The sequence below is a fragment of the Budorcas taxicolor genome, chromosome 1, assembly GCF_023091745.1.
Source record: "Budorcas taxicolor isolate Tak-1 chromosome 1, Takin1.1, whole genome shotgun sequence".
In the NCBI taxonomy this organism is placed as follows: domain Eukaryota; kingdom Metazoa; phylum Chordata; class Mammalia; order Artiodactyla; family Bovidae; genus Budorcas; species Budorcas taxicolor.
Window position 1 is genome coordinate 129,229,979 of NC_068910.1, and position 26,517 is coordinate 129,256,495.

Consider the following 26,517-nt stretch of genomic DNA (forward strand, 5'->3'; position numbering starts at 1 on the left):
ATTGAGAAAATGAATAGGATATTACTAAAATTAATGAAGTTCAAATGACTTTCTCAAGGTAGCAAGTGCTGATGAAACTAGAACTAGAAAAGAGACCTTTTTTCCTAGACTTTTTCTGGAATGAAGATGGGCCACAGATTAGAATGAAATGTTGTCAATCTTTATTAGCAACATTCAAAAGATTAAGATTGGATAGGAACAAACAACTCTGTCAGACAACAGGAGGTAGATTTTGACCTCACTGTTGAATGCTAAGAACTAGTAAAAGTGAAGTCGCTCAGTCGTGTCTGATTCTTTGCGACCCCATGGACTGTAGCCCATCAGACTCCTCCATCCATGGAATTTTCTAGGCAAGAGTACTGGAGTGGGTTGCCATTTCCTTCTCCAGGGGATCTTCCTAACCCAGGGATTGAACCCGGGTCTCCTGCATTGCAGGTAGATGCTTTACCATCTGAGCCACCAGGGAAGCCGTAAGAACTAGTTAATGCAAGGTTTTATTTCCTGGAGCATAAATGCCCCTGGGCAAACATTAATCTGATCCAACTAGGTTCAATGCAACAGATGATTAAGTAAAAATGGAGTCAGCTCCTGACATCTGCATTTTGGAGGCTGTGGGGGGAGTCCAATTGTGCTACCTATTTCTAACTTCATTTTAGCTGTCCTTCGGAGGACCTTCAGTTCACTCAAGGGTTGAGTATTATCAGAACATTGTAATGCGAGTAATTTTAATTAAATGAGGTCCCAACATGAACCAGCTCCAGGACCAGCAGTATGCTGCTGCTGCTGCAGTATACCTGAGCTCTAACCTGGGAGATCATTTGGGTATTTTTGGGGGGCAGGGGATAGAAAAGATTTAGTCATATTCTGATCTAAGTCTTAGCTAAATGAATTTGCATTGCAGTTTCAGCCCTTTAAATGATTAAATTATACCAATCTATATTCCAATTTCTTGAACATTTGCCTCTTCAGTATATTAATATAATTTACATTCAGGGTAATGGAATTAAAGTGAATTATCTTCAATAAGATTACATTTCTGAAGACCACTTTCTGCTATAAGCATCTCATTTAATATATTAATCAAGAAATTATACAGAAAGCATGACTTTTAAAATAACAAAGTGACATCACTTATATTATAATAAGATATTTATACCTTACATATAAAGCATTTATGGGGTCCTTTCAGCTTTTTGGAAATTAAAGAACACTTTATTCACATTTAATCATTTGGCTATGCTATGTTTTTGATAGCTGGAAGGTACTAAACATTCACATTCAACAAATGAGATAAAATGGAGACAAAACCAAATCATGTGTTTTTAGAAGAGATTTCTGTGTCCTCACCTGAGGCTGCTGTGGTATTTGAAGGAGTTGAAGCAGCTGCTTGAATCCGAGCATGAGGAGGAATAAGGATGGTAGCTAGAGGTGGATTACTTGACAGTTCTAGAGAAAAGGTAAAACATACGTGTTAGAGTCCATTCCTAACCCTGTTGTGAAACTATTTTATTGGTATCACTAAACAGAAGACACGGCATTACAACACTGGCTTAACAGAAAAAAAGACACGGTAAACCTGCATCAGAAACTGAATCATGAGCTAGTAATTGGCCTATAGAGAAAGGCCACCAGTATGTTGTGATACACGACAAAAGCACTGTCTGCTAAAATATTCACGTATCTCTGAGAACTAAAGATAGGCTGGGGGAAGATACTGGCCAGAAGTCTGAGGATAAGTGTATTAATAAGCTATATTTCCATCGTTCATTAACTTAAATATACTAGGTTCCCCCCTGCTACTCTGACAATATTTGACTGCAGGAGTTGACAGTGATAGGGTCACAGAAAAGAAAATATAACTGCAGTCTGTACACTGGCATGCACAGACCAACTTACTTGATGGCAGGTATGATTTATCCAAACAGTAGTGGAAACAGGATTTAAGAAACATGTTAATTCTCATTGCTTTTATTGAAAACAAAAATGTCTACTGAATCCTATTTTGCTTTTTAAGTTACTGAGACTGTTACTTTTTAAAAGTTAAAAGTAGGCTTTTATCTGCATGTGAGTCTTTGTCAACTGTGTACAAACTGGCTTTCTTTAAAGAATCAAGTGCTGTATATGAATCTTGAGAAATAGTTTTAAGATGATATTTGATCTAATAATGTAAACAGTTACTGAGATGCAGTGGTGAGCTTGTACATAACAGCATCTGGTGTTAATTTCAGGTAACATGATTGTTCTTCCAGTCTGCCTGGGATAACCGTGGTTTGTTCTGGCATTTAACTAGTGAGTGCTCATTTCTACTCTAGTAAGTGTTATTATAAACAATTCTACCTATTATTCTAATAATTTAAAGGAATAATTATACAACCATACTAGCTACAGGAAGGTGTTATCCTCTGAGCTACAAGTAATAATTACAGCATGAACTAAAAAAGTTAGGAAATAGTGTTTTCTTTAAAGCAAAATTCATATAATGTAGAATTAATCATTTTAAAGTATATAATTTTGTTGCCAACCAGTCCATCCTAAAGGAGATCAGTTCTGGGTGTTCACTGGAAGGACTGATGTTGAAACTGAAATTCCAATACTTTGGCCACCTGATGCGAAGAGCTGACTCAATGGAAAAGACACTGATGCTGGGAAAGATTGGGGGCAGGAGGAGAAGGGGACGACAGAGGATGAAATGGTTGGATGGCATCACCGACTCAATGGACATGGGTCTGAGTGGACTCCAGAGGTTGGTGATGGACAGGGAGGCCTGGTGTGCTGCGGTTCATGGGGTCGCAAAGAGACAGACACGACTGAGCAACTGAACTGAACTGAACTGAATTTTGTGGCATTCAGTACATTCACAATGTTGTACAACCATCACCTCTACCTAGTTTCAAAAAATTTTTATCACCCTAAAGGGAAACCTTTAAGCAATTACTCACCATTCATCCCTCCCGCCAGCACCTAACAAGGGGAATATCATCTTAATGCAGAACTTTAAAAATGTTCTGGTACAAAGTCCCTGGAAATATTGACTTATTCAACTTGGTGCCTAAATATCTAAATTTTGTACTAAATCTGATACTCAGATTCTGGTAAAAAGAAGCAACATGCTGATGTCAAGATATACGGAAAATGAATGGCAGGAAAAGCTCAAAACTGAGAGAAGACTATTCATTATCTTTTCCCCTTCAAAGAGAAGACTTAGGTCATCTCATCAAATAATAACCTTCTCTGAGTTGGAAAACCACTGCCTTAATGATCAGGTTTGAAGAAATGCTGTTTTCTCATAATCAGCTGTAGTAGCTATTTCACTTCTCACTGAGATACAGAAAGAAGCTATGTAGTTTTACTTAAATCAGTCCAATTTTAATGCATCTCACACCTACAAAAAACAGGAGAATCCCTGATAATTATCGGGGCTGATGACTTTATGGTTCTAGGAACAGAAATTAATGCAAGATGTGGTAATTACTCTTTGGTAATCTACAACAGTCAGACTTACCATCCCAATTAAGACTAAAATTTCCTAAAATAGCTTCTTTAAAGTCCACCCATCCATCTACCCACCCACACCCTCATCCAACTAACAATACTGAGCATGAAAGACTGTGTTAGGTCCCGGATAGACAGATAAAAAGATAGTTGTCTCTGTCTATTCAACAGAAATAGAAAAATGGAAGGACAATTATACAAATAAGCTGGCAAGAAAGGTACTGAATCAATTCAAGACAGGTGCACTTTTAAATTAAGAGATCTCTATGGCCATGTACCCAACATCTAAAAGAAAATCCAGGGACTTCCCTGGTTGGCCCAGTTGCTAAGACTTCATGCTCCCAGTGCAGGGAGCACAGGTCTGATCCCTGGCCATCAGGGAATTAGATCCCACATGCCACAACTAAGACTTCACACGCCTCAAGTAAAGATCCCACCTGTCGCAAAGAAGACTGAAAATCCTGTGTGCCACAACTAGGACACAGCACAGCCAAGTAAAAACATTAAAAAAAATAAGAAACCATATTATCTTCATTTAAATACTTTTAAAAAGCATATACAGCCTTTTAATTACAGTCCTGTTGTTGACTTTGGGGCACAGATGCTGTGAGGCTATTTTCTTCCTTTTGTAAAAGTATTTAAATTTATTTACTTTTAATTGGAGGATAGTCGCTTTACAGTATTGTGTTGGTTTCTGCTGTATATCAGTATGAATCAGCCAGAGGCATATGTATGTCCCTCCACTCAAGCAAAACATTTGAAAAAAAGTAAATGCAAAAAAAGAAAAGATGACCAGATATTTTAAGAGCTACCGTTGAGATAATCTTTAAAATAAATTGAATATAAGTGGTTTGTGGTCACATATTGCCCACTTTCTCCCATTCACTCACTCATTTACCAAATCATCTATTCTTGTGTATATGCATATCCAATTGAGGGCCATGGTGGTTCTGCATCTAATTCTGGGTAAGGGTGTATATATGCGTGTATGTGTACACACATACATGTGCAAGGCTTGAGAAAAACAATCTTTTTCTCTAGATAATACAGGAAACAAGGAAGCCCATAATAGTACAGTGGGGCTAGCCATGGAGAAGAAGTGGGAAGAATGAGACTGTGTTATCCCAGAGACATGGATCAAAACAAAATGGAAACAGGTTCCAGAAGGTTTTAGAAAACTTAATGTGTGATAAGGATTTCTTCAACCAACTAAAGATGCCACAAAACTACTCATTAAAAAAAATCACATCGTTTATCAGTAAACATTATGAATGCTTTGACAGTGAATTAATCATTATATGGTCCACCATCAAAACACAATGCACAATTTGAGCAAGAACAAAATGAATTTAAAGATAGCTATCAATAAGCCAACCAAGATAGGTATCAACTGACCAAAAAGATAACCAAACTCATTTAACTAAAATTGGCTGCACAGTTTATATTAAAAACTGTAGAAGAAAAATTCCCATGAAAAGACCACCATTAAGTTAAACAATCTTTTTAAATGTTAAAAACAAAACCTAAATCTAGTTGCTGATAAAACCTGAAGTTTTCCTTAACGTCTCTCTTCATCTAAATGTAAGATTTCCAAATTTATTGATAAGGCCAGGTTTTTTATTTTTAATTTAAATTTTCGGGGGTAAGGGGTAGGAGGTGTAGGAAGAGGTAACATACATATGTTCAAACTGTGTTGAATGAAAACTGAGGATAAATTTGAGAACAGTACTCAATGTAGAAACCAGAAGGAAGAAATCAACCCTTTAGTAACTAAACCTACTCTTACAGTAATAATAAAATACCAGGCATAGGGTAGAAGGGGATCTTCTTTCTTTGTTAACTTTGAAAGGGCTCAACCTGCAAACACCCAGAAAGAGTCACTAAGAGAGGCAAATTTTCTTTTTCCTCTACAAAGAATTTAATGCCTTCAGTGTGTATAAGGTCTCTTAAGTACAGATGAAAATGGCCAGTGGTTGTCTATATAGTCAAAACTGCTATTTTTTTTTCTATTCACAAAAAGGTTTAAATGATTTAACAATGGCATGCACATTTTATTTGTACTTTTCTGAGGGGTAATTCAAATGTTAGGATGGTACACTTTGATCTTACACATACTGAATTCTAATGTTGCTTATCTGAATATATACTGTTTAGATGAACAAGTAACTCGATCACAACTGCTTCTCTCCTAACAATTTCAAAGTGCCCAGGAAACCTCTCAGGTTTCTGTTGTTGACGACATACTCCACACTTACCCAGAAAAGTAAACACTAAACTAAACAGAGGATCAGACAAATAGTCAACAAACTGCAAAGCCTGCTCCTGATGCTTGATAATACTGGCAATGTTTCATAAGCGGACTACATGATAGCTGTATAATCCCATGACTACTTTGCCTTGGAACTGCCCAAGAGGGAGGGTCACAATTTATACTAGTCATCCAAATATGTGTGAATGTATTTTGTACTAAATTAATAGTAATGATACACTTAGAAGTTATCTAGCAAAATGTTAGTATTTTTAAAGTCCTGGTGATTAAAAAGAATAAGCTTTAGTAACCTGAAAATGTTATATTCAGAACCCCATTCTTTTTCTTTTTAATTAGAGGATAATTGCTTTACAAGGCTGTGTTGGTTTCTACTGTACAACAATGTGAAGAAGCCATGTGTATATATAAATCCCTTCCCTCTAGAGCCTCCTCCCTCACATCCCATCCCTCTCGGTTGTCCCAGAGCATCGAGTTGAGCTCCCTGTGTACACAGCAGCTTCCCACTAGCTCTTTCGCACATGGTAATGTATATATGTCAATGCTTCTCTCTAGAGAATGGACCCACCTATGGGCACAGTGGGGGAAGGAGAAGGTGGGACAAATTGAAAGAGTAGCAGAACTCCATTCTTAATGAAATGTAATAAATGTAGCATTACTGTAAGTTCTTTTATCCAACTAAAAATAACCTTTTTGAGCATTTAATAATACCAGGTACTGCTAATATGTTGAATTCTATAGGAATTATCTTGTTTTGGTGTCCATTTATACCATAATTTTACATATCACATGCTTTCAAGCTCTGTGTTTTTAGCTTTATTTCTCATTTTTTCCTTTGTCTTTCTGGAGTCAATTCATTTTTATAATCAGAATTCTGGAGCTATAAGTGTACTTAAATATCTTTTAATCCAACTACCTTATTTTTGTTAAATCAGGAAACTCAGAAATAGTGCATGGCCAAGGTCTGCACCTAGTTAGAGAGAGACTAGGAAGGAGACTTTAGGTCTGACTTATTCTATATGCAATACTGCATCTCTTTATTATTGCATCTTTATTACCTTGGCTATAAATCACATACCACTAATATTCTGATCTTCCTGGAAGTGTATCTGTCCAAACTACCCACAGAACTTTAAGTCAAGATATTAGTCTTTCACCGTTTGTCCCTACACCATTCCACATTCTCTCTAGTAGTACAGTTAAGGCAGCAGAGCCACTCAAACTTCTGGGAAAGAGAAAACAATTCTTACAAATAGTTTGATAATTTAGATCCTAAAATTCTGAGTACATTCAACATTATACATCAGTAATACTCTGGCTGCCGCTGCTGCTAAGTCACTTCAGTTGTGTCCAACTCTGTGCGACCCCAGAACTAAAACTAACTTGCCCACCTTTAGCAGCACTCATGACTTTCCTAAGCATTCCCTGCAGTGTATTTCCTTGGTTTAGTTTTCAATAACCTAGAAGAGTATAGCTTACCTAGAAATTTTACTCTTCTAAATTGACTCTTACTCTAAATTTTACTCTTCTCTTCTTTAGCTATAAAGTATGAAAGGATAATTCTGACACCAAATCCTCTGATAAGTATAAACAGCTCTTATCAGAATATCCACTTACTTATACCCAGATTTCCTGAAGTCCATTTATAAAGACCTTTTATAGATATTTTTCATCCAAAAGACCACAACAGAGAAACAGGGATAGTCACATTAAAAGTCTATAGTTTATTTATTTTTAAAAAGGGACTTCCCTGGTGGTGCAGTGGATAAGAATCCACCTGCCAACGTGCCAATGGAGGCAACACAGGTTCAATTCCTGGTCCAGGAAGATACTACATGTCGTGCAGCAACTAAGCCTTTGTGCTACAATTACTGAGCCTATGTGATTCAACTACTGAGCCCAAGCCCCGCAACAAGAGAAGTCACCACAAGAGAAGCCTGCACACTGCAATGAAGAGTAGCCCCTGCTCGCTGTAACTAGAGAAAAGCCTGTGTGCAGCGATGATGATCCAGCACAACCAAAAATTAAAAATAAATATTTTTTAAAAATTAAAAAAAATTTTTTTTAAGGAGGGGCATTGTAAGTTAAAGCAGTGCATGAGTTTCTGTTCAGTATTTGATTTATTTGTTTGTTTAGTCTAAGTTGTGGCCGACTCATCTGTGACCCCATGGACTGTAGTTGGCCAGGCTCCTCTGTCCATGGGATTTTCCAGGCAAGAATTACTGGAGTGGGTTGCCATTTCTTTCTCCAGGGGATCTTCCTGTCCCAGGGATCGAATCCACGTCTCCTGCATTGGCACGGGGATTCTCTACCACTGGACCACCAAAGTAGTCCGATTTGACTCATATCCTACATATTCATATAAATCAAGAGCCCCTATCTTATGTAGACTTATTCTTGCTATTATCAGTTCAGTTCAGTTCAGTTCAGTTACTCAGTCATGTCCGACTCTCTGCGATCCCATGAACTGCAGCACGCCAGGCCTCCCTGTCCATCACCAACTCCCGTGTTCACCCAAACTCACGTCCATCGAGTAGGTGATGCCATCCAGCCATCTCATCCTCTGTCATCCCCTTTTCCTCCTGCCCCTAATCCCTCCCAGCATCAGTCTTTTCCAATGAGTCAATTCTTCACACGAGGTGGCCAAAGTACTGGAGTTTCAGCTTTAGCATCATTCCTTCCAAAGAACACCCAGGGCTGATCTCCTTTAGAATGGACTGGTTGGATCTCCTTGCAGTCCAAGGGACTCTCAAGAGTCTTCAACAAATAAATCTAACCCCCAAAAGCCCCTACTCGACATAAGACTATCAGAAGACATTTTACAATCTCAAGGTGGTTGAAGTACTATATCTACACTTTAGATGTGGCCTAGGATAAAGTAGGCTAGAAGAAAATGCCCAGGATATAGAAAACCTGATAAGCAGGCAGGCTGATGGTATTTCTGTGTATCTCTATTTCATAACAGAAAAACTGATTTAAAAATCATTGCCTTAAAGATATGGAGCCTCCAAATCATCAATAACGAGTCACAATAGATTTTATCAACAAGGAGTCTACTAATCTCAAATGAAGAAGTGCAGCACTCTCGTAAGCTGGCCTTCTCTAACACTTGCTGTGTTGCTACCTCTAACATGTCCTCAGCCCCCTGCTTTCATCACTTCCTTTAACACAACCCTGCACTCATCTAAGACATCTTTCTTTGATCCCTTCCCCATTTCCTTTTGTTTTCTGTCACTCTTCCTTTACTGTCCTTTTTTTACTTGTTCTGGAACTCGTCTGCTATCTCATCATTGCTTTCCTCATGTCTGGACACTCCTGTTCCTGTATTCAAAGACATCCGCAGCCTGCCTGAGTTTCATGTTGCTTTCTAGATGCTCCAAATATCCTGTTTTAACTTGCATTTAAGCAGCTGCCCCTTCTTCTGGCCTAACCAATAAGCCACTATTCCTCCTACTTCCCACAAATCTACCATCCCCTCAGATAATCCAGCTAATTGGTAGAGTGGTAGATTCTTCAAACTAAGTCACACTAATGTAAACAGTTGATAATCTTTACTTGTATCTGCCCAACACCCATCCTATGATATGACCTTTGGGGGAGCAGGGAGACAATGCTTTACTGGATAAAAATCTCATAAAAATTGGACAGAAAATTTGAATTCAGGATGTGTGTGGTGGAATTAGTTGGAAACATCTTTAAACACACAAAATCACCTATTTCCCTATACATTTCAGCCTTGGAATAGTAAAGAATTGGTAAACAAAGAAAATTGATTTCTGTTGGGAATTCCTGATTCTATTTGCTTCCTAAGGTCTTACTCAGTCATGTCCAACCTTTGAGATCCCAATGACTGAGGGAAAGCAAGAGAATGGTTACTTTACAGTATGCTGAAGGTCTGTGCTGGCCTCCAAGTCCTGGAAGTAGATAACACAGTCAGTCAGGGGATCCTAGTACACTGAAGCCCTAGTTATAGAAAAAAGAGAGGTGTAAGAGTCTACGAGTTATAGATCCAGAAGGTCAGAAAGATCTCAAAGTTTTTTTGTCCGGTATCTGTTCACCTCTCTTCTCCCTCTAGTTAATTACAGAAACACTTGTTTTGATTATATGAAAGTAATATTAATTACCATTTATGGCTATTTACTTATGGCACAGTAACAAACATCAAATTGTAGTTAGCTATAAGCTTGACTATATTTTGGGGCTTCCCTTGTAGCTCAGTTGGTAAAGAATCTGCCTGTAATACAGATCAGGGTTCGATTCCTAGGTCAGGAAGATCCCCTGAAGAAGGAAACGGCAACCCACTCCAGTATTCTTGCCTGGAGAATTCCATGGAGAGGAGCCTGGCAGGCTACAGCCCACGAACTCGCAAGAGTCGGACACGACTTGGTGACCAAACCACTACCAACTTACTATATTTTACTCAAATGTTTGATCTTTGTAGTTCTGTTCATATGGTAGTTTGCTTTACTAATTAAAACAACAGTTCCAACAAGAAAAAGGAAAATTAGAAATGTCCAACAAGTACTGGTTGAATGGGTTAATAAATATTGTGTATATTTAAAGTGGGTATCAACTGCTCAAACACTGAGCAACTAGTATATGTAGATCAGGCACTACCTTTGGTTCATCTGGGGAAAGTAGTACAGACTTCACTGAAAATTTGCTGAGGATAGAGAAGGGTTTTATTCTACCTACAGTAGGATACCCACTAATGACACCCACTATCCCTCTATTCTCTCTAGCTATACAACCAACTGGAAAGTTAGTTCTCTTTCTTTAACCTCTTATTCTGATCATCCATTAATTGTTATTCGTATGATTCAGTAATACCCCCCAAACTGAAAATGTGTATTCAAATGAATTCATACTTGTACACAATAGTCATAGGAGAACTATTCACAATAGCTGGAAGGTAGTGACAAACCAAATGTCAATCAACAGATGAATGGATAAACAAAATGTGGCATATCCCTATATGGCATATTCAGTCCATGCTATGGACTGAATGTTTGTGTCCCCCATGCTATGGACTGAATGTTTGTGTCCCCCATGTTGTGTCCCCTCATTGGAAAAGACTTTGATGCTGGGAGGGATTGGGGGCAGGAGGAGAAGGGGAGGACAGAGGATGAGATGGCTGGATGGCATCACTGACGCGATGGACGTGAATCTGAGTGAACTCCGGGAGTTGGTGATGGACAGGGAGGCCTGGCGTGCTGCGACTCATGGGGTCGCAAAGAGTCGGACACGACTGAGCGACTGAACTGAACTGAACTGAACTGAAAACTTCATATGCTAAAGCCCTAAATCCCCAATGTGATGGTATTTGAAGGTGGAACCTTTGTGAGGAAATTAGGTCATGAATAGGATTAGTAAGAAGGGACATAAAAGAGGTGATCTGTCTCCACCATATAAGCAAGAAAAGTAGCTGTCTGCAAACCAGGAAGTAGCCCTCATCAAACACTGAATTTGTCAGCATCTTGATCTTGATGTTCCCAGCCTCCAGAACTGTGAGAAATAAATGTTTGTTGTTTAGTCACCCAGTTCATGGGTGTTAGAGTTGCCTGAACTAATTAAGACATGATATAACGAAAATTATATTTGTTGTTGCTTAGTCACTAAACTGGGTGACTCTTTTGCAACCACATGGATTGTAGCCCGCTAGGCTCCCGTCCATGGGATTTCCCAGGCAAGGATACTGGAGTGGGTTGCCATTTTCTTCTCAAGGGGATCGTCCTGACCCAGGGATCAAACCTATGTCTCCTGCATTGGCAAGTGGGTTCTTTACCACTGAGCCACCTGGGAAGCCCATAATGAAATATTATTCTGCCATAAAAAGGAATGAAATACTGATACATGCTACAACATGGATAAGCCCTGAAAACATGCTAACTGAAAGAAGCCAGACACAAAAGGTCACATATTATGTGGTTCCATTATATGAAATATCCAGAAGAGGTAAATCCATAGAGACAGAAAGCAGACTGGTGGCTGCCAAGGGTCAAAAAAGGAGATAGTGGAGACTGAATGCTTAATGGGTATGGAGTTTTCTTCATGAGCAATGAAAATGTTGTGGAATCTGAGAAAGCTGATAGCTGTGTAACACTGTGAATGTATTAAACACCACTGGATTGTTTACTGTAAAATGGTTTATCTTATGCTACATGAATTTTATCTCAGTTTTTAAAAAAGCTTAGAAATTCATAAAATAACTTAGTTGTTTTAAACTTTATTTTCTTTAGTAATAATGGAAAATTATTAGTGAGTGACTAAAGAATCAAATGTGATTACTTAAGAAATGATGTATGTGAACAGCGAAACAATCTTGATTTTTAAAATCTGAACAAATACAAGGTTTAAGCAGTATCTCAGTTTCAATGAACACAAACAGGTACACACACACATTGAAGAGTATGGATCAAAATATGTCTCAATTTAAGGAGAATTATTTTCCAAAATATATCCAACACAAATATCACAAGATGTACCATGTGTATGCATTTGAGTTTCTACCAAGTTGTTTACTTAACAAGGGGCTGTCTTGATTTGCATATTTTGAGAAACAAAGTACTTGCTGGAGGAAATCCTTAGCGTGGAAAAAAAGAGATCAAGATACCCTTTAAACTTTGGGAAACTTTAGTTATCTGACAGAAATGGTAAAAAATGAGGCAAAAAAAAAATCTAGCACTGACTTAGTAGTTTCTCATTTCAAGATCCACGGTTTTACTGGATGTCACCGTACTCAAATAAAATGCAGTGAGTGCAAACCCAGTGCTCTATGACAACCTAGAGGAGTGGGATGGGGTGGGAGGTGGGAGGGAAGTTGAAGAGGGAGGGGACATATGAATGCCTAGGGCTGATTCATGCTGATGTATGGCAGAAACCAACACAATATTGTAAAGCAAATATCCTCCAATTAAAAATAAATAAAAATTAAAAAAAATCTCATAGATACTACTTTATAAAGCAATCCACTAATTATATTATGCATAACATGATACATTTATGTAAATAGATAAATGTAGATTTTCCAATGGTCTGGGATTCAAAAAGAGCTTCATATCAAAAAATTTAGGTAATATAACATAAAAAACTATATAGATGGTTCAAAAAGTAGCTCTACTGATTACAAAGATACAGATGTGAAAGATGCATATAGAGTTTGAAAAAAATTGTTCTATAAAATTTGAGATATGAATTAACAGAAAGAACCCTTCTGGGATCTTCTAAATGGGAAAACAGAAGATCACTTTATATTCAAGGGTTATCAGCATTAGCATTAGAAAAAGAGCTACACGATAAAATCATAAAGTGATTTTGAAAGCTAAAAGTAATTCTTTCAGGACTGTGATTAAAATTTCTCTACACTTCCTCTATATTTTAAACATTTTCTTCCATCTAAACGTATTACTCTTGATTAAAACAAAAGCAGTTAAGAATTAAAAATAAAATTTATTTTCTTAAGATCTCTAAAATTTTTATGACACAGAATTCATGAATTTCTGTTGTGGAAAAGAACAACAGTCTCCCAGGCAAACCTTCTGTCAAACTGGAATAATCTTACCTACAACATTTGACATCACCCAGCTTTTCCCTGATATACAGATCAGTATTTTGAAAACATCTTGTTCCACTATTATCAGTTGAAAACGTCTTTATTGATTCCTAAATATTTATTTAGTCTCTCTTTATGCCAGGGGTGGAGGCCTTTATTTGAGGTATTTTTCTCAGGAGTCCCTTAAGTCTTCACTTTCGAGGCTCTTTATTTAATTCTGCCCCTTTGCATACTCTACCTGGTGTTCATTAACATCTTAGAGGCACAGCCAGGACTTAAAACAACATTCCAAATGATTTCTGATCAGCCCAAGTCAAAATTAATAGTCGCAGGAAACCTGCAGATTTTCTTTGATGAATGAGATTACATAAGCATTGTTAGTAGCTACATAATATTGACAGTTAAGATTATAGTCAAGTGAACCATCCTATAGTCAACTGAATCATCCAAGTCTATTCTACTAGCAACTCACATCTTCCAGATCTAAAGTTTAAGAAATGCATTTTCCCACAGTTTTAGAAAAGCTTAAAAGGGGAAAACTTTTTACTTTATAATAAAGTAAATTATATCTATTTCCTGATCACAGAAAGCTTTCTATCCCCCTTCTATATTTTTAGCTTGACTAATTAATCAAAACAAGCAATCTATCTACTCCTTGTTTTATCCACAGGGAACTGTACACGTTTAATGTTCATTTAAGGAAGAAAACCACAGCATCAGAGGCAGTGGGGCTGATGAATGAATGAAAAATGACCATCCCTGGGCTTTTTAGAAATCACCAATACACAAACTCAGTTTTCTTATCAGTGTTTTCTTAGCAGCAGCAATGATGCCAAGGCTCAGAAGGGAAGAAAATTTCTCTTCTATATCCCTTATATAAGTGCTAAGATGGGCTTTATAAGACTTCAGTTTTCTCTATCTGTATGGCATCTAAAATTACACAAATATAGCCACCAATTTACTTCCGGGTTAAGAAAACTTGATATAAATCCTTGGGAAGCAAGAAATTTTAACATTCTAGACACAAATCTGAAGATTAAATTGTACGTCAATCTTATTATTAAACCTTACTCAGGGAAATCTCTGTAACTTCTCCAGTACCAAGATTTATCAGAACCTGCTAAAAATTAGAGAAGCTATGCCTATTTGAAAAATTTAATCTGCTTTTAGTTTGTTCAAAACCATATAAGTGTGGTAGCCTAGTAAGTGGTTATATAGGATGCTCCCTTCCTGTATAAGTACTTAATATGCCTACTTTTACCCTACAAAGATTTAATAGAAAATTAAAGCTACACATGTGTAACTTTCCCAGAAAATGGTAAAAGGATTAAGTGTTAGGAGTTACCTTGAGTGGTGAAGTTGAAGAGTGCAGGTGTGTCTCGCCCATTTGGTAGTTTGACATTTGGGTCCCGTAATTCATCAAAAAATGAATGTGCACAAGCTTCCAGTGGTGTCAGTCGGGCAGTTGGTGTATACTCCAGCAGACGGCTACAAAGTGCAATCGCCTCGGGTGGAGTTCGGGGTCGGAAGACCTACAGAATAAAAAAAAAAAGAGAGAGAGAGAGAAAGTACAGTTAATGTTTCATGTAAGAATCTTTGCAAATTATCGTCTGAGTACTGAGTTAATTCCCACCATGTACAAAAACATGGTTGCATTTGTGAAAGAAACCTTTTAGAATGAAAGGAGTTAACTGCATACAATTTACCACATTGGGGTGAACTGCTAATTAAAGACTATATGAAAAAGGCTCAGAGAAAAAACTGGGGAAAATGGGGGGAAAAAAATCTATACAAGCTAATCATAAGGCAGTACAATCAAACATGCACACAAAATATGACAAGCACAAAAGAAAGTCTCGTTTCTGGGAGCAGTCACAACTAGAAGAATGCGAAGTTAATGTTAAAGTTTTGACTGCTGTGGTAATAGTTATAAGGTTTGCCTCTTTGGTGTGACTTTTCTTTTTAGCAGAACAATTGTTGATAATCAACAGCACTGTACAAATCTGGCAATTAATATCTTTTAAAAAGGAAAAGCTGTTTATTCTTCATGATTTGGTATTAACTTTTCAATAAACAGAGCCTATTATTATTTGAAGAAATTCTTGAATATCCAGAACTTCTCAAAACGTCCAAAATTGTTTTCTCAGGTAGCTGTTATCTTAACACAGCCAGTTTACCCCTCATTTGAATAAATATTCTAGGGTTTAATCAGGAATAGAGAAACTTATTTTTCATTAAGAACATTAACTCACAGAAAAAGTAAACTGAAAGCTATAATGAGGCAAAATGCAAATAAATAAACTTATTTAAAGGAACAGAAAGCTTTCTACTCATCTATGTCTTAAAACTCCAAATAAATACACAGAACTATGAAAAATATACTTTGTTCTAAATTATGGAGAGTTAAAGAATAAAAGCAGAAAGGGGAAAACAGAAATAAACATAAACATCTTGGCAGAAAGCTTTTGAAATGAAAGAAAAATGAAACACATATCCCTTGACAGAAGAACACAGACTCAAATAGAAGGTTAGTAGCGGCAATGGTGGAAGTTGACAGACACAAAAAGGAAAACAGAGGCATAAAAATGGAGGGAGAGAGACCTACAAGTGAGGAAAGGACATGCAGACTGTGACTAGGCACAGAGGCGTCTGAGAGGCTTAGGTTTCCTAATGAGAAAGGCTCATATAACATTTGGCTATCCACCTAGGCTGAAAGCAGGAGAACTGGTTACTACTACAGAGCTCATTCGATTATGAGACTATTTGTAAGAGTACTTTCTACACTGAAAATCCTTTTTTCATTCTGAAACAAAGTTTATTATTAACAAAGATATTTTCCTTGGAAATTGAGAAATTTTGGCTTGAGTAGGATATCAGAAATTTATTTCTGAACATTAAAGATCTTAGTTAATTTATTTGGTTGTGTTAGAAAACCCTCTCCACAGTTACAAGCTGCTTTATCTTTATTCTTTTGAATAATCTGACTTGCCTCAGTCAAGGAGCTAACGTACTGTATTATTTGAAATGTTTAGATCTTTCACTGTTTGTGGTCATTTCCCCCGTCTCTTGCTTCCCAGCCAGAACCATAATCAAACTCAAAATGTAGAAGAAAATAATCAGTGGAAATATTTCGAAAAAATTTTATGAAAATACTAAGCACTACTGACTTTCCCCTGAGGGAAATTTGTATTTATTTGACAGCATATGGATTTGTTTTGTTAGCTAGTCTAATAAAAATGCCTCTGACCAATATGGGAGCACAGAAGTAGAATTAAAAGTACCACCACCAAAAGTGGAAATAAGAATCTTTTAACATTCAAATGTAGGATAGGTGGACAGTGAGTATATTTTAAATGAAAAAATTCTGTGTTACATCTATTAATAAACCACTATTGTAAGCTTACTTCTGATTACCAAGAAGAAAATCATCCACGTCTTTTTTGATTTCTCACTGACTAAAAGTCACCATCCATGTTGGTACTAAGACACATAATAGCTTATTCTGCCAGGGAACCCTAACTTACAGAATCAAAGAGTTAGAAAAATAAGGATAAGAATTCATTTTAAGAACCTACATTAAAATCAAGACTTAACCTGCCTTTTAAAAAAGTACCCATTATTATTTCTAATCCTTGAGAGATTCCTGATGAGAAAAGCCTTGGTTCTGTAATATACAGATAAAGGTTAAGAAAATTATGTGGGTCAAATCCCAGCATACCCAAAGTCCAGATTTCTGACCGTAAGACAGGGTGTGGTAGCATGCAACTTTCAAAAATTGTAGGCCAAACTAGAAAAAGGTTTTCTGAATTATCTTTGTGTCTAAAGAAAAGGAAAACAATAACTACTGTCACTTGGCTTTTAATAATGAAGTTTCTGCTGCTTTTCATTCCATACCAAATTGTTTAACACTCGAAATCTTGGGTTCTGTGGGGTTTTGTCAATATTTATTCTTGTAAAAATACTTTTCAAATCCCACTCCTAAACTTCAGCTTAGTTATCAATAAATCATTCAAGAAACTGAGAGCCTAAACATATACCACAAGCAAAACCTATGCCACACAGCTACCTACTTTGTTTTTATCATCACATTTCAAGAATGAATAACTCAGCTTTTCAAAAAAGTTTTCCCCCCGAGTTTTATCGACCTGCCCTGAAATTTTGGGAAAAAAAAATTAAGTACATACCCGCACTCCTGAGGTGAAATGTCCTGTTCCTGACGAATCCTAAAGATGAGAATGCAGTGAAATAATCCAAACAGGGGAAGTCAATCCAAAAGAGAATAGTCCAGCAAGGAAAAATATATCCAATGTTATAAGAAATCCATGGTGTGGAGGGGGGGGACATAGAAAATGTTTATACAGTTATAAACTTTAAACATCAGTCTGCACAGTAGCAAGTCCAAGTTTTAAAAATTATTTCACCACAGTGTATGCAAAAAAAAATTTGATTGCGCAATGGTGAGGCACAGTAAAGAAATTAAATTTTAATTTAATTATGTTCCAATGCCAGTGCATTTATTAAAAAAATACAAAACCAAAAAAAGTTAAAATCAAAATGAAATCCAGAAGTAAAATTCCCAAAGTAAAGTGTTTGGTCTTCTACGACCTGGATTCATTGTCCATTGACATGGCTGGGAGGGGGCGTATCAGCCTGCTTGTCAAGATGTGAGTTCCCAATATGCTAATATTTCTCTATTAATGAACTCCAGTAACACAGTATAAACATTTTTGCTAAATTATTAGTGATGAGAGGAAAGTGATAAATTTATTTAATTTATAGATTTCAAGCCAGATATTTTAAATTTGTGTGAGCTAAGAAGGATCAGGCCACCGCGGATTATTCTCCATTTTGGATTGACTTCCCTGATAAAAAATATTTACTGACATTCTCATTATCTTAGGACTCTTCAAGAAACTGACATATCACCTCAGAAGTGCGGGTATAAACTTACTTTTTCTACTGTGGGCTTTGCCCCCTCATACCCGTTCCTTTTTGGAAAAACTCACTGAAAAAAATTCTGTACCTCTGAGCACTATAAATTCAACACAGTTCCATCTGCAAATATGCCCAATTCACCCACCAAAAGCTAAACAAAAATATATACAATGAACAATACAACTAAGGGACAGTCACAGTTATAGGTGACATGCATAGTAAGTAATGTAAACCAACACCTAGGCACAACGGAGCCAAATATGCAAAAGGGAGGTAGCAGGGTCTATTATGTCTAGGTATTGAGAACAAAAAATGGCAGAACTCACCAGTAGCTGTGAATTCCCTTGGCTATTCTAAGAGAATTTAACATTCTTTTAGGATAGTTTCCAGTGGGGGAATTAAATATTTTGCAAAAATAAATAATCCGCGGATTACTTTTAGTCTGCAGACTAAAATTTAGTTCACGGATTAAAATCCGGCCCATCAGGATAAAAATCTCTCATGAACTTAAAACACAACCAGGTGGACAAAAATAGAAAACCAGACTAAAAAAAATGCGAGCACAAAGTAAGACTCAACTGGGCCAACTAACAATTAGTGCGCAGACTAAATATGGCCAGCCAAGAATGTTAGCAAGGCCATGAAGAGCCAGCCCAAAACACTCCCTGTAAAAACTAAAACCAGAAGTAAATAAATAAAACAAAACAGAACAAAGCAAAAAATAAAGAAATAAACAAAAGGAAGAAAGAAAACAAAAGAGAAAAAAAAAACTGAAAAGAACCAAAACACTGACATGAACTTTTAGGTGATTCAACTTCTACCTCACCTGTGCAGCAACTCATTTTCTTAAATTGAAACAAACTCTTATCACAAATACTAGTCTAGAGAAGAAACTAGGAGGAAAAAAAATTTGTTTCCCCAAAAATAAAGTCTCTGTGGTACTGAACAAATGCAAATGAGTTCTTAACGGAAGAATTATTCAAAATAAATTTGCATTTGGATAACTCAGAAAGGACACAGGCCATTTTCTCCTTCACATGTCCTATAATAGACTTTTGCCATCAAACATCAAATTTCAACCTGGAGCTAACTGTCATGACTGAATCTTAAGCCCCTTAAAATTACCATTTATATACCACATCAAGGCTTATGGTTGATTTTCATAGCATCAGCTCTCAACAATTCCACTATATTAAACAGCCAACCAGAGCAATGTAAAAATGCCTATGGGGCAATGATAATTAATCTAAGTAGAATGGAGAACAAGTACTGTGCCTTGTTCAGTAGCTCAAACAGCTATTCCTCTTCAAGTTTTCATTGTGATAAATGTTCAGTACAGACACTGTTCGCTGGTCATACACAAAATACACAAGCATTCAATGTTAAAAACCGATAAACCATGAACACTTCTGAAGAGCAACCCCAGTATATAAAATTATTTGCAATTTGTAAGGCTATATGCAGGACTAAAAGTGAGACAATGTCATGGATTTGCTGACTAGTTAATTAACTGAGTTAATTAACTAAGAAAAGAATTTAAGTCTACTGAAGTGCTCATGTACAGCACATAATTCATAAGAAACACAAACACCCTTTCCTTAGCCACAATTCAATAAATTTTAGCTTCACTAATTAAAATACACATAAGAAATATAATGTTGGTATCAGCATTAAACTATGCCACAAATTCCTCCCTCTAATCTTATTTGCTCATAAAATACTACAGAAGTGTGATTTACCAAATGTCTACTTATCTAACTTAATCTTTCATTGTTCATAAAATGGTTACTATAGTCAGGTTTATCTTCCTAAGAATATAGAAATATTTCCTTTTCATCCATACCTCCTTATCTTAAGGGATAGTCCCCTAAGCTACAATTCCTAACTTTAGCAGCACCTAAGCAAACCCAAGGGCTTCCCAGGTGTAAAGAATCCACCTGTTAATGCAAGAGACACAAGAGACGTGGGTTTGATTCCTGAGTCGGGAAGATCCCATGGAGCAGGAAATGGTAACCCACTCCAGTATTCTCGCCTGGAAAATTCCATGGACAGAGGAGCCTGGTGGGCTCTAGTCCATGGGGTTACAAAGAGTGCGACACGATTAAGCAACTGAGCACACATGCACGCAAGCAAATCTAGACTGTCTGTCAACAGGACCCACCCTCATCCACCAGTCCTATCGCCTTTAAAGGAGGCCCCTTTTCTCCTCCACCACCCACACTGAAGATCCTCCCTATGATACCTATAGTACGTGAAACACCTTGGAACACCAACCGCACATAATCAAGGATATGGTTATTATTCAGTACTTGCTTCAACTGACTCAGATATATATCACCCTTAAGTGTTTCAAAGACGGAGACTAAATATTTCAGGTGTTTTTTTTTTTTTTGTATCCTTTATGGTGTCTAGCACAGCACTGATACACAGGAGGTAAGTGTTTTAAAGAACAAATGTTAAGTCACAAATTTTTTCCTTCTTTTTTAATTCACCCTCAACCCTATCCTCTGCTCCCCACAAGTGATCCATTCTTTCTTTTTCACCTTATTCTTCTCACATATGGATTCACCACCTTAGTAGTTGGATTTTAATGTGCAATAGTTTCCAAAGAAGTAGGGTAAAGCCAGTATAAACAGAAAAGTGAGGAGGTCTATTCACATAGCAAAATAGTTGTTAGAGAAGTGATTATTCTAGCACTAATGAAGATGGAGGTAGAAAATTCAGTAGGGAACACAGCGCATTTATGAGACAAGTGATAATGTACGAGTTGAGATCAGTAGGCAGATGGGTTGAATAGTAATATTGAAATTGATTACCTGAAAAGCAGACAAAACAGACAAATGACAAACTTAGCAACCAACAGAAATCCCCAACATAGTTTCATGCTTTCTGGAATACATGAGCAAAACAAGGCAGAAAGGCCAGAAAAGGTAGAGTGGATCAGCAAAGCAACAACAAAATGTTTGACAGGGATTTTTGCTTTGTGCTAAGACCTTTTGAGAAGGCAATGGCACCCTACTCCAGTACTCTTGCCTGGAAAATCCCATGGATGGAGGAGCCTGGTGGGCTATAGTCCATGGGGTTGCTAAGAGTCAGACACAACTGAGCGACTTCACTTTCACTTTACACTTTCATGCACTGGAGAAGGAAATGGCAACCCACTCCAGTATTCTTGCCTGGAGAATCCCAGGGACGCGGGAGCCTGGTGGGCTGTCATCTATGGGGTCACACAGAGTTGGACATGACTGAAGCGACTTAGCAGCAGCAGCAGCAGCAAGACCCTTTGAACGTATTTTTGGTAATGGGTGAAACTAGTTAAAACAGGTAAGTTTACCAAATGAAAATTCATCTTCTAGTCAAAGACTCAGGAAAAAACATTATGAAGAAAGTCATTAAAAAAATTATAGTGTACCTTTTGGTTTAGCTTTAAGCATAGCGAATAATACATGTAATAACTAATTCAGCTAGTGTGATTCCTTTGATGGCTGAAACGACCTCAATTTTTTGCTTACTCTGTTAGCTAGTTAGAAACACTAGTATTCACTCATACCACAGCATGTGGACTGTGTTCTAAGAAATCAAGTATGTAAGGATTGATTTTTGTGGATAATGGTTTCTGGGATACTTAAATCAATGATCTAAGGTCCCTACATATCCTACAGACAATTAGCTATTAATCATGTATACCCAAGTCTCAGCAACAAACATTTTGAGGTAACATATTCATTTTATTATTAACAAAAGAGAAATGAGAAGCTGCTATGGTACATATACGGTATGACTTAGAAGGTACTACAGGAGTTATATGGTGGGAATAATCACATAAGAGCTTGGATAATTAGATGTTTCATGGGAGAAGGAGATCTGAAGTCTTGACAAAGGTCAAGATTTAGTAAGCAGAGAGAAAGAACAACACTCTAAGTGTTCACTAGTAAGAGGTAGAAATGAATGTGGCTTTTCCAGGGAACAATCAGGACAACAGTTTGATCAGATCAAGAAATTCAGCATGACTGCATGATCCCTTCAAAGTGAGCAGGACAACACTCTCACATGTAGCTAAGTTATTAAACAGTACTCAGTCAGTCCAAAGAAACCAAGGCCCTTGGGATTCTAACCTACTTCCTCTACTAACTAGATATGAATTTCATTACTCTGAAAGACAGACATCTGTGTTACCTAACTCAGGGGTCCCCAACCTCCAAGATGTAATGCCTGATGATCTGAGGTGGCACTGATGTAATAATAGAAATAAATTGCATAGTAAATGTAATGCATCTGAATCATCCTGAAACCATCCCACCCCTGGTCCATGGTCTTCTCTGAAACCGGTCTCAGGTGCCAAAACGGCTGGGTACTGCTGATCTAACTGACCTCACAGGATTATTTAATACTGGAATAATATAGGGGACTATCTGCTTTAACTTTAACAAAAAGTTAGCACAATCAGATACTCAAAATAGGGAATAAACATACAACCATTACAATGTTAACTTTATTAGAAATCCTTAATCTATCCTAACCGAACACTAAACTTTTAAATTCACTGCCTGATTACATGCACTTAAGGGTGAGGGAGCTGGAGAACTTGGGAAAGATTAGGTTTAACTGACTAAATGCCTCAGGAAAGGTTAAGAGCAGGACAAAGAACTAAATCTCTCGTTTTTCTGGAAAGAGAAGCAGCAATAATTAGGAAGAGAGTGACTGGATAATCATCCGAACTGGGACAGTGAAGAGTGTGAAGAACATGCCATTAATAATCATACTGGGCAAACATAAATCGGGACACATAAGCACTCTTCTCATTATATGTATGGCATATAAAATTTTTCCTATAGGCAATGAGGAATCAGAAAATTTCAAACTGGAGAGACAATATCACATGTGCTTTAAGGAAGATGACTTTGACAGCAGTGAGGATGTGAAAGATATAAAGGGGGGAAATCAGGAGGTAGGAGGTTGTTTCAGCAGTTCTATGATATGATGTTGGGCTAAAGTCAGGGCAGTGGAGATAGAGAAGATAAATCCTCTATACGCATATTTGTTTTCAAAAGAACCTGAAGAAAAGACACAACAGCTAACTGCTTTCCTACAAAAGCAAAAAAATAACATGAGGGACAAAGAATGGGAGCAATGCTTACACTAGATGCTTACTTCATACCTAAATGGACTGTCATTTACCCAAATCTCCATGTACCAAATGCAGAATCTCGGCTTCTTCTCTTCTTCCAACCAACCTCCACCTCTATGTAATTCTCAATTTGCTTTCGCTATCATTTCCTTTTGTGTCCCATCTGGCTTTTATTCTTTTAACTGTATAACATACACCAAAAAGCAAGTATTTATCTTCCCCACCATCACTCTCAATACTGGTCCTCTTTTCAAAACATTAGTGTATATATATATATATTTCCTTTCCAACTTAAGTCACAAATGCTTATTCAATGAATTAGGTTGTTCTGGCTATCAGGGAATAGTCAAGAGTATCTTACTGGATTTCTGAATTCTCAAGATCCCTGCAATATATCACACTAGGATTATTTCATTGTTTTGTTCTTCTGTTTGCTATCTTTCTTATACATCTGAATACCCTCACTCAGTGCTTCCAAGGAAGACATTTTCTCCCTTTAACTTTTTGTCTGCCTACTTTTTTTGAGAACAGGAGCTCCCAGTTCTGAGGATATAGCTGTACTACACTATAACATGGTAGGAAAAAAAAAAGGGTTTCAGCAAATGGGGCTAAAGTAGGTTTTAACAGAAGACTTCGATAAAGGCAAAGCAGATTTTGTTTCCAGACTCCCGTTTACCTGCCTTCCAAAGGCAAAAAGCTTTTTCCTTTAGAGAACAACATTATGTACGTTTAAAACAAACAAACAAACAAACAAACAAAAAACTCCACGGGCTGCCTAGCATAAAAGAGTATTTCTCAAGCTGACACTCACTATCACAAAGGGGGAGACTTTCCTCTAGAAATTTAAAATTTTGTATTCTTATTTTGACAATAACCTACTCTTAATAATCAATGTAAATATATTCTGGATCATCTGCAAAACAGAGTACTGCCATGGAATTTCTATGTCTGAATTTGGTTTTGTGTTTACAACCACAGTAACAGCAACCTATGGTGTGCACTAATGAGAAATTAATGTAAGTGTTCTATTATATAATAAATGCATTTGTACCAAGTGAGAACCAAATTATGGCACATATATGAGTGAAGAATTCACAAGAGTTTGAAGACACAAAATAGGTGGGAGAATTGAATTATTATTCTATATATGGTACAAGAATGGAAGCCTAAATAAAACAAAAGGGCTTTGTGTATATTATTCAAGTTGGAAAAGCATCAGTGTGAGCTACAGAAACATCTGGAATTCACAAGGGTAAAAGATGTAAAGCATGCAAATTCACCATTAATCTTCTATTGCTCGCATGGCAATTATAATGAATCATTCCTCACATTCCATCCTGGCTAATACTTGAAGAGATATAATCAAGGGGAAAAAGTACAGAATATGACACACACTAATACTGGTGGCAGTCTTGATTTAAAAGAAAAACGAGGACAAGGACTACTAAATAAGATCTCATGACCTCATTTCAGCATTGTATTACTTAGAAACTCTATATACAGGATGAATACTTAGAACAGATTTGACCAAAAAGAATTTTACTTTTCTTTCTACCTTAACATGCTTATTAAAAAAAAAAATATGGAAATGCAGAACAAAGAAAATAAAATCACCTATACGCTTCTTATTCAAACTGCCATTAGCATTTTGGAATACTTCCCTGTATTAATTCAATACACAGAATTCTCTTTGCTTCTTGTTCTTCTTTAACATGGCTGAAATCATACTATACTACAAATCACTTATTACACTGTAACTTGGAATGACTTTGTGGATTCAAACTGCAGCTTGGATTCTAAATCCAAATAGGGCACCTACGATTCTCTGAGTTTAGTGAGAGAACCTAAATATCTTCTGACTCAGATTCAAAATAAACTTTAAATACCAAGACCAAAGGATGACTTATCTTAGAACATTTAGTGTTTACTGAAAACTTAAAAAGAGGGTAGGGGAGAGAGCAATATCTTGGTCAGTGAAAGCTACAACTTATAATTCTGGCAGTAAAATTATTACTGAGGTCTTTGTTTTTAAATAATGAATAATTGGTAATAAGAGGATTTTCTGAAGTGAAGAGACGTGAAGATATTTGACAACTTGAAGTAAAGAAACTTGAATAATACAACTTAGCAAGAGACCTACTTTGAATCTGGAAATGTAAATTATTTCACTTAAATTACTTTACCTCTTATTATAAAAGATACATAACCAATTAAATGAACTTGTTAATGTTCAAAACAAACTGTTCTATGTACATTTCTAAATATACAAGATCTCTGATTGAAATATGTATTAAAAAGTTGAATATGTCCAACCTACAAAATATATAATGAAATATAAGAATAAACTGGGAAGGGGGATATATAGATGGCATATAACTAGAAGGTTAAAAAACTTGGTATTATACACACACACACACACACACACACACACACACACAGAAGAAGCTTAATCCTGACTTTGTCAGTCACATATGGAAACATGGATAAATCATTTGGCATGTTTAGCTAGAGTTTCAGAATCTATAAAACAAAAGAGTCACTCTAGCTATAAGCCTTATTGAGATTTTTTTCCCCTCTGCATACAATCTCACAAATCAGACATGAAAATAGCTTTTTAATAAAATCTCTCTACAATCATTTCAATTAACTATCAAAACAAAAGCTAAAGTCTTCTCATAAGTTAGTACTTATGCTCTTAGAATGGGCTCCAACTAAAAGTTGAAGTTAGGCTTTTCCAATGGCTAGTGACATCCTGTGAGTATTATCAACTGCTTTCAATGTATACTATTCATGAGACCAAATCTTCATTTTACTATTGCTCCCAAAACACCAACAGGAAAGTAAACAAGAGAAGAATACAAAATATAATCTATATATTAGTAGTTTAAAAAGAATAAAAATATATGTGATACTAAATGCTATATGATACTGAATGTATGTAAGTACCCCTAACTATGCAAAGAAATTACTTCTGAATTTTAAAGAGTAAAAATTTATGTATAAGATCCTGCACTTAACGAAATTCTTTATTTGAATACTATGCATATGTACTGTCCTCATCCTACAAATAAAAACCCAGACTGGAAACTTTCTACAGGAAATCAGTGGGAATGAAGCTATTTACAATCAGTGAAACACTGATGT

General features: G+C 36.6%; 1 protein-coding gene across 3 annotated transcripts in view; it reads right to left on the reverse strand.

Annotated features, from left to right (window-relative positions):
- Window positions 1-26,517, reverse strand: part of GSK3B (glycogen synthase kinase 3 beta) — a 208,645-nt gene that overhangs the window by 15,402 nt on the left and 166,726 nt on the right. For 2 of the 3 annotated variants that reach the window (XM_052636308.1, XM_052636320.1), the window contains exons 9-11: window positions 17,495-17,533; window positions 14,656-14,842; window positions 1,348-1,446 (exon numbers count right to left, since the gene is read on the reverse strand). In XM_052636308.1, coding sequence (XP_052492268.1) covers window positions 1,348-1,446; window positions 14,656-14,842; window positions 17,495-17,533 — 325 coding nt within the window. The remainder of the gene's footprint in view (window positions 1-1,347; window positions 1,447-14,655; window positions 14,843-17,494; window positions 17,534-26,517) is intronic. The other variant, XM_052636315.1, reaches the window with a different exon arrangement.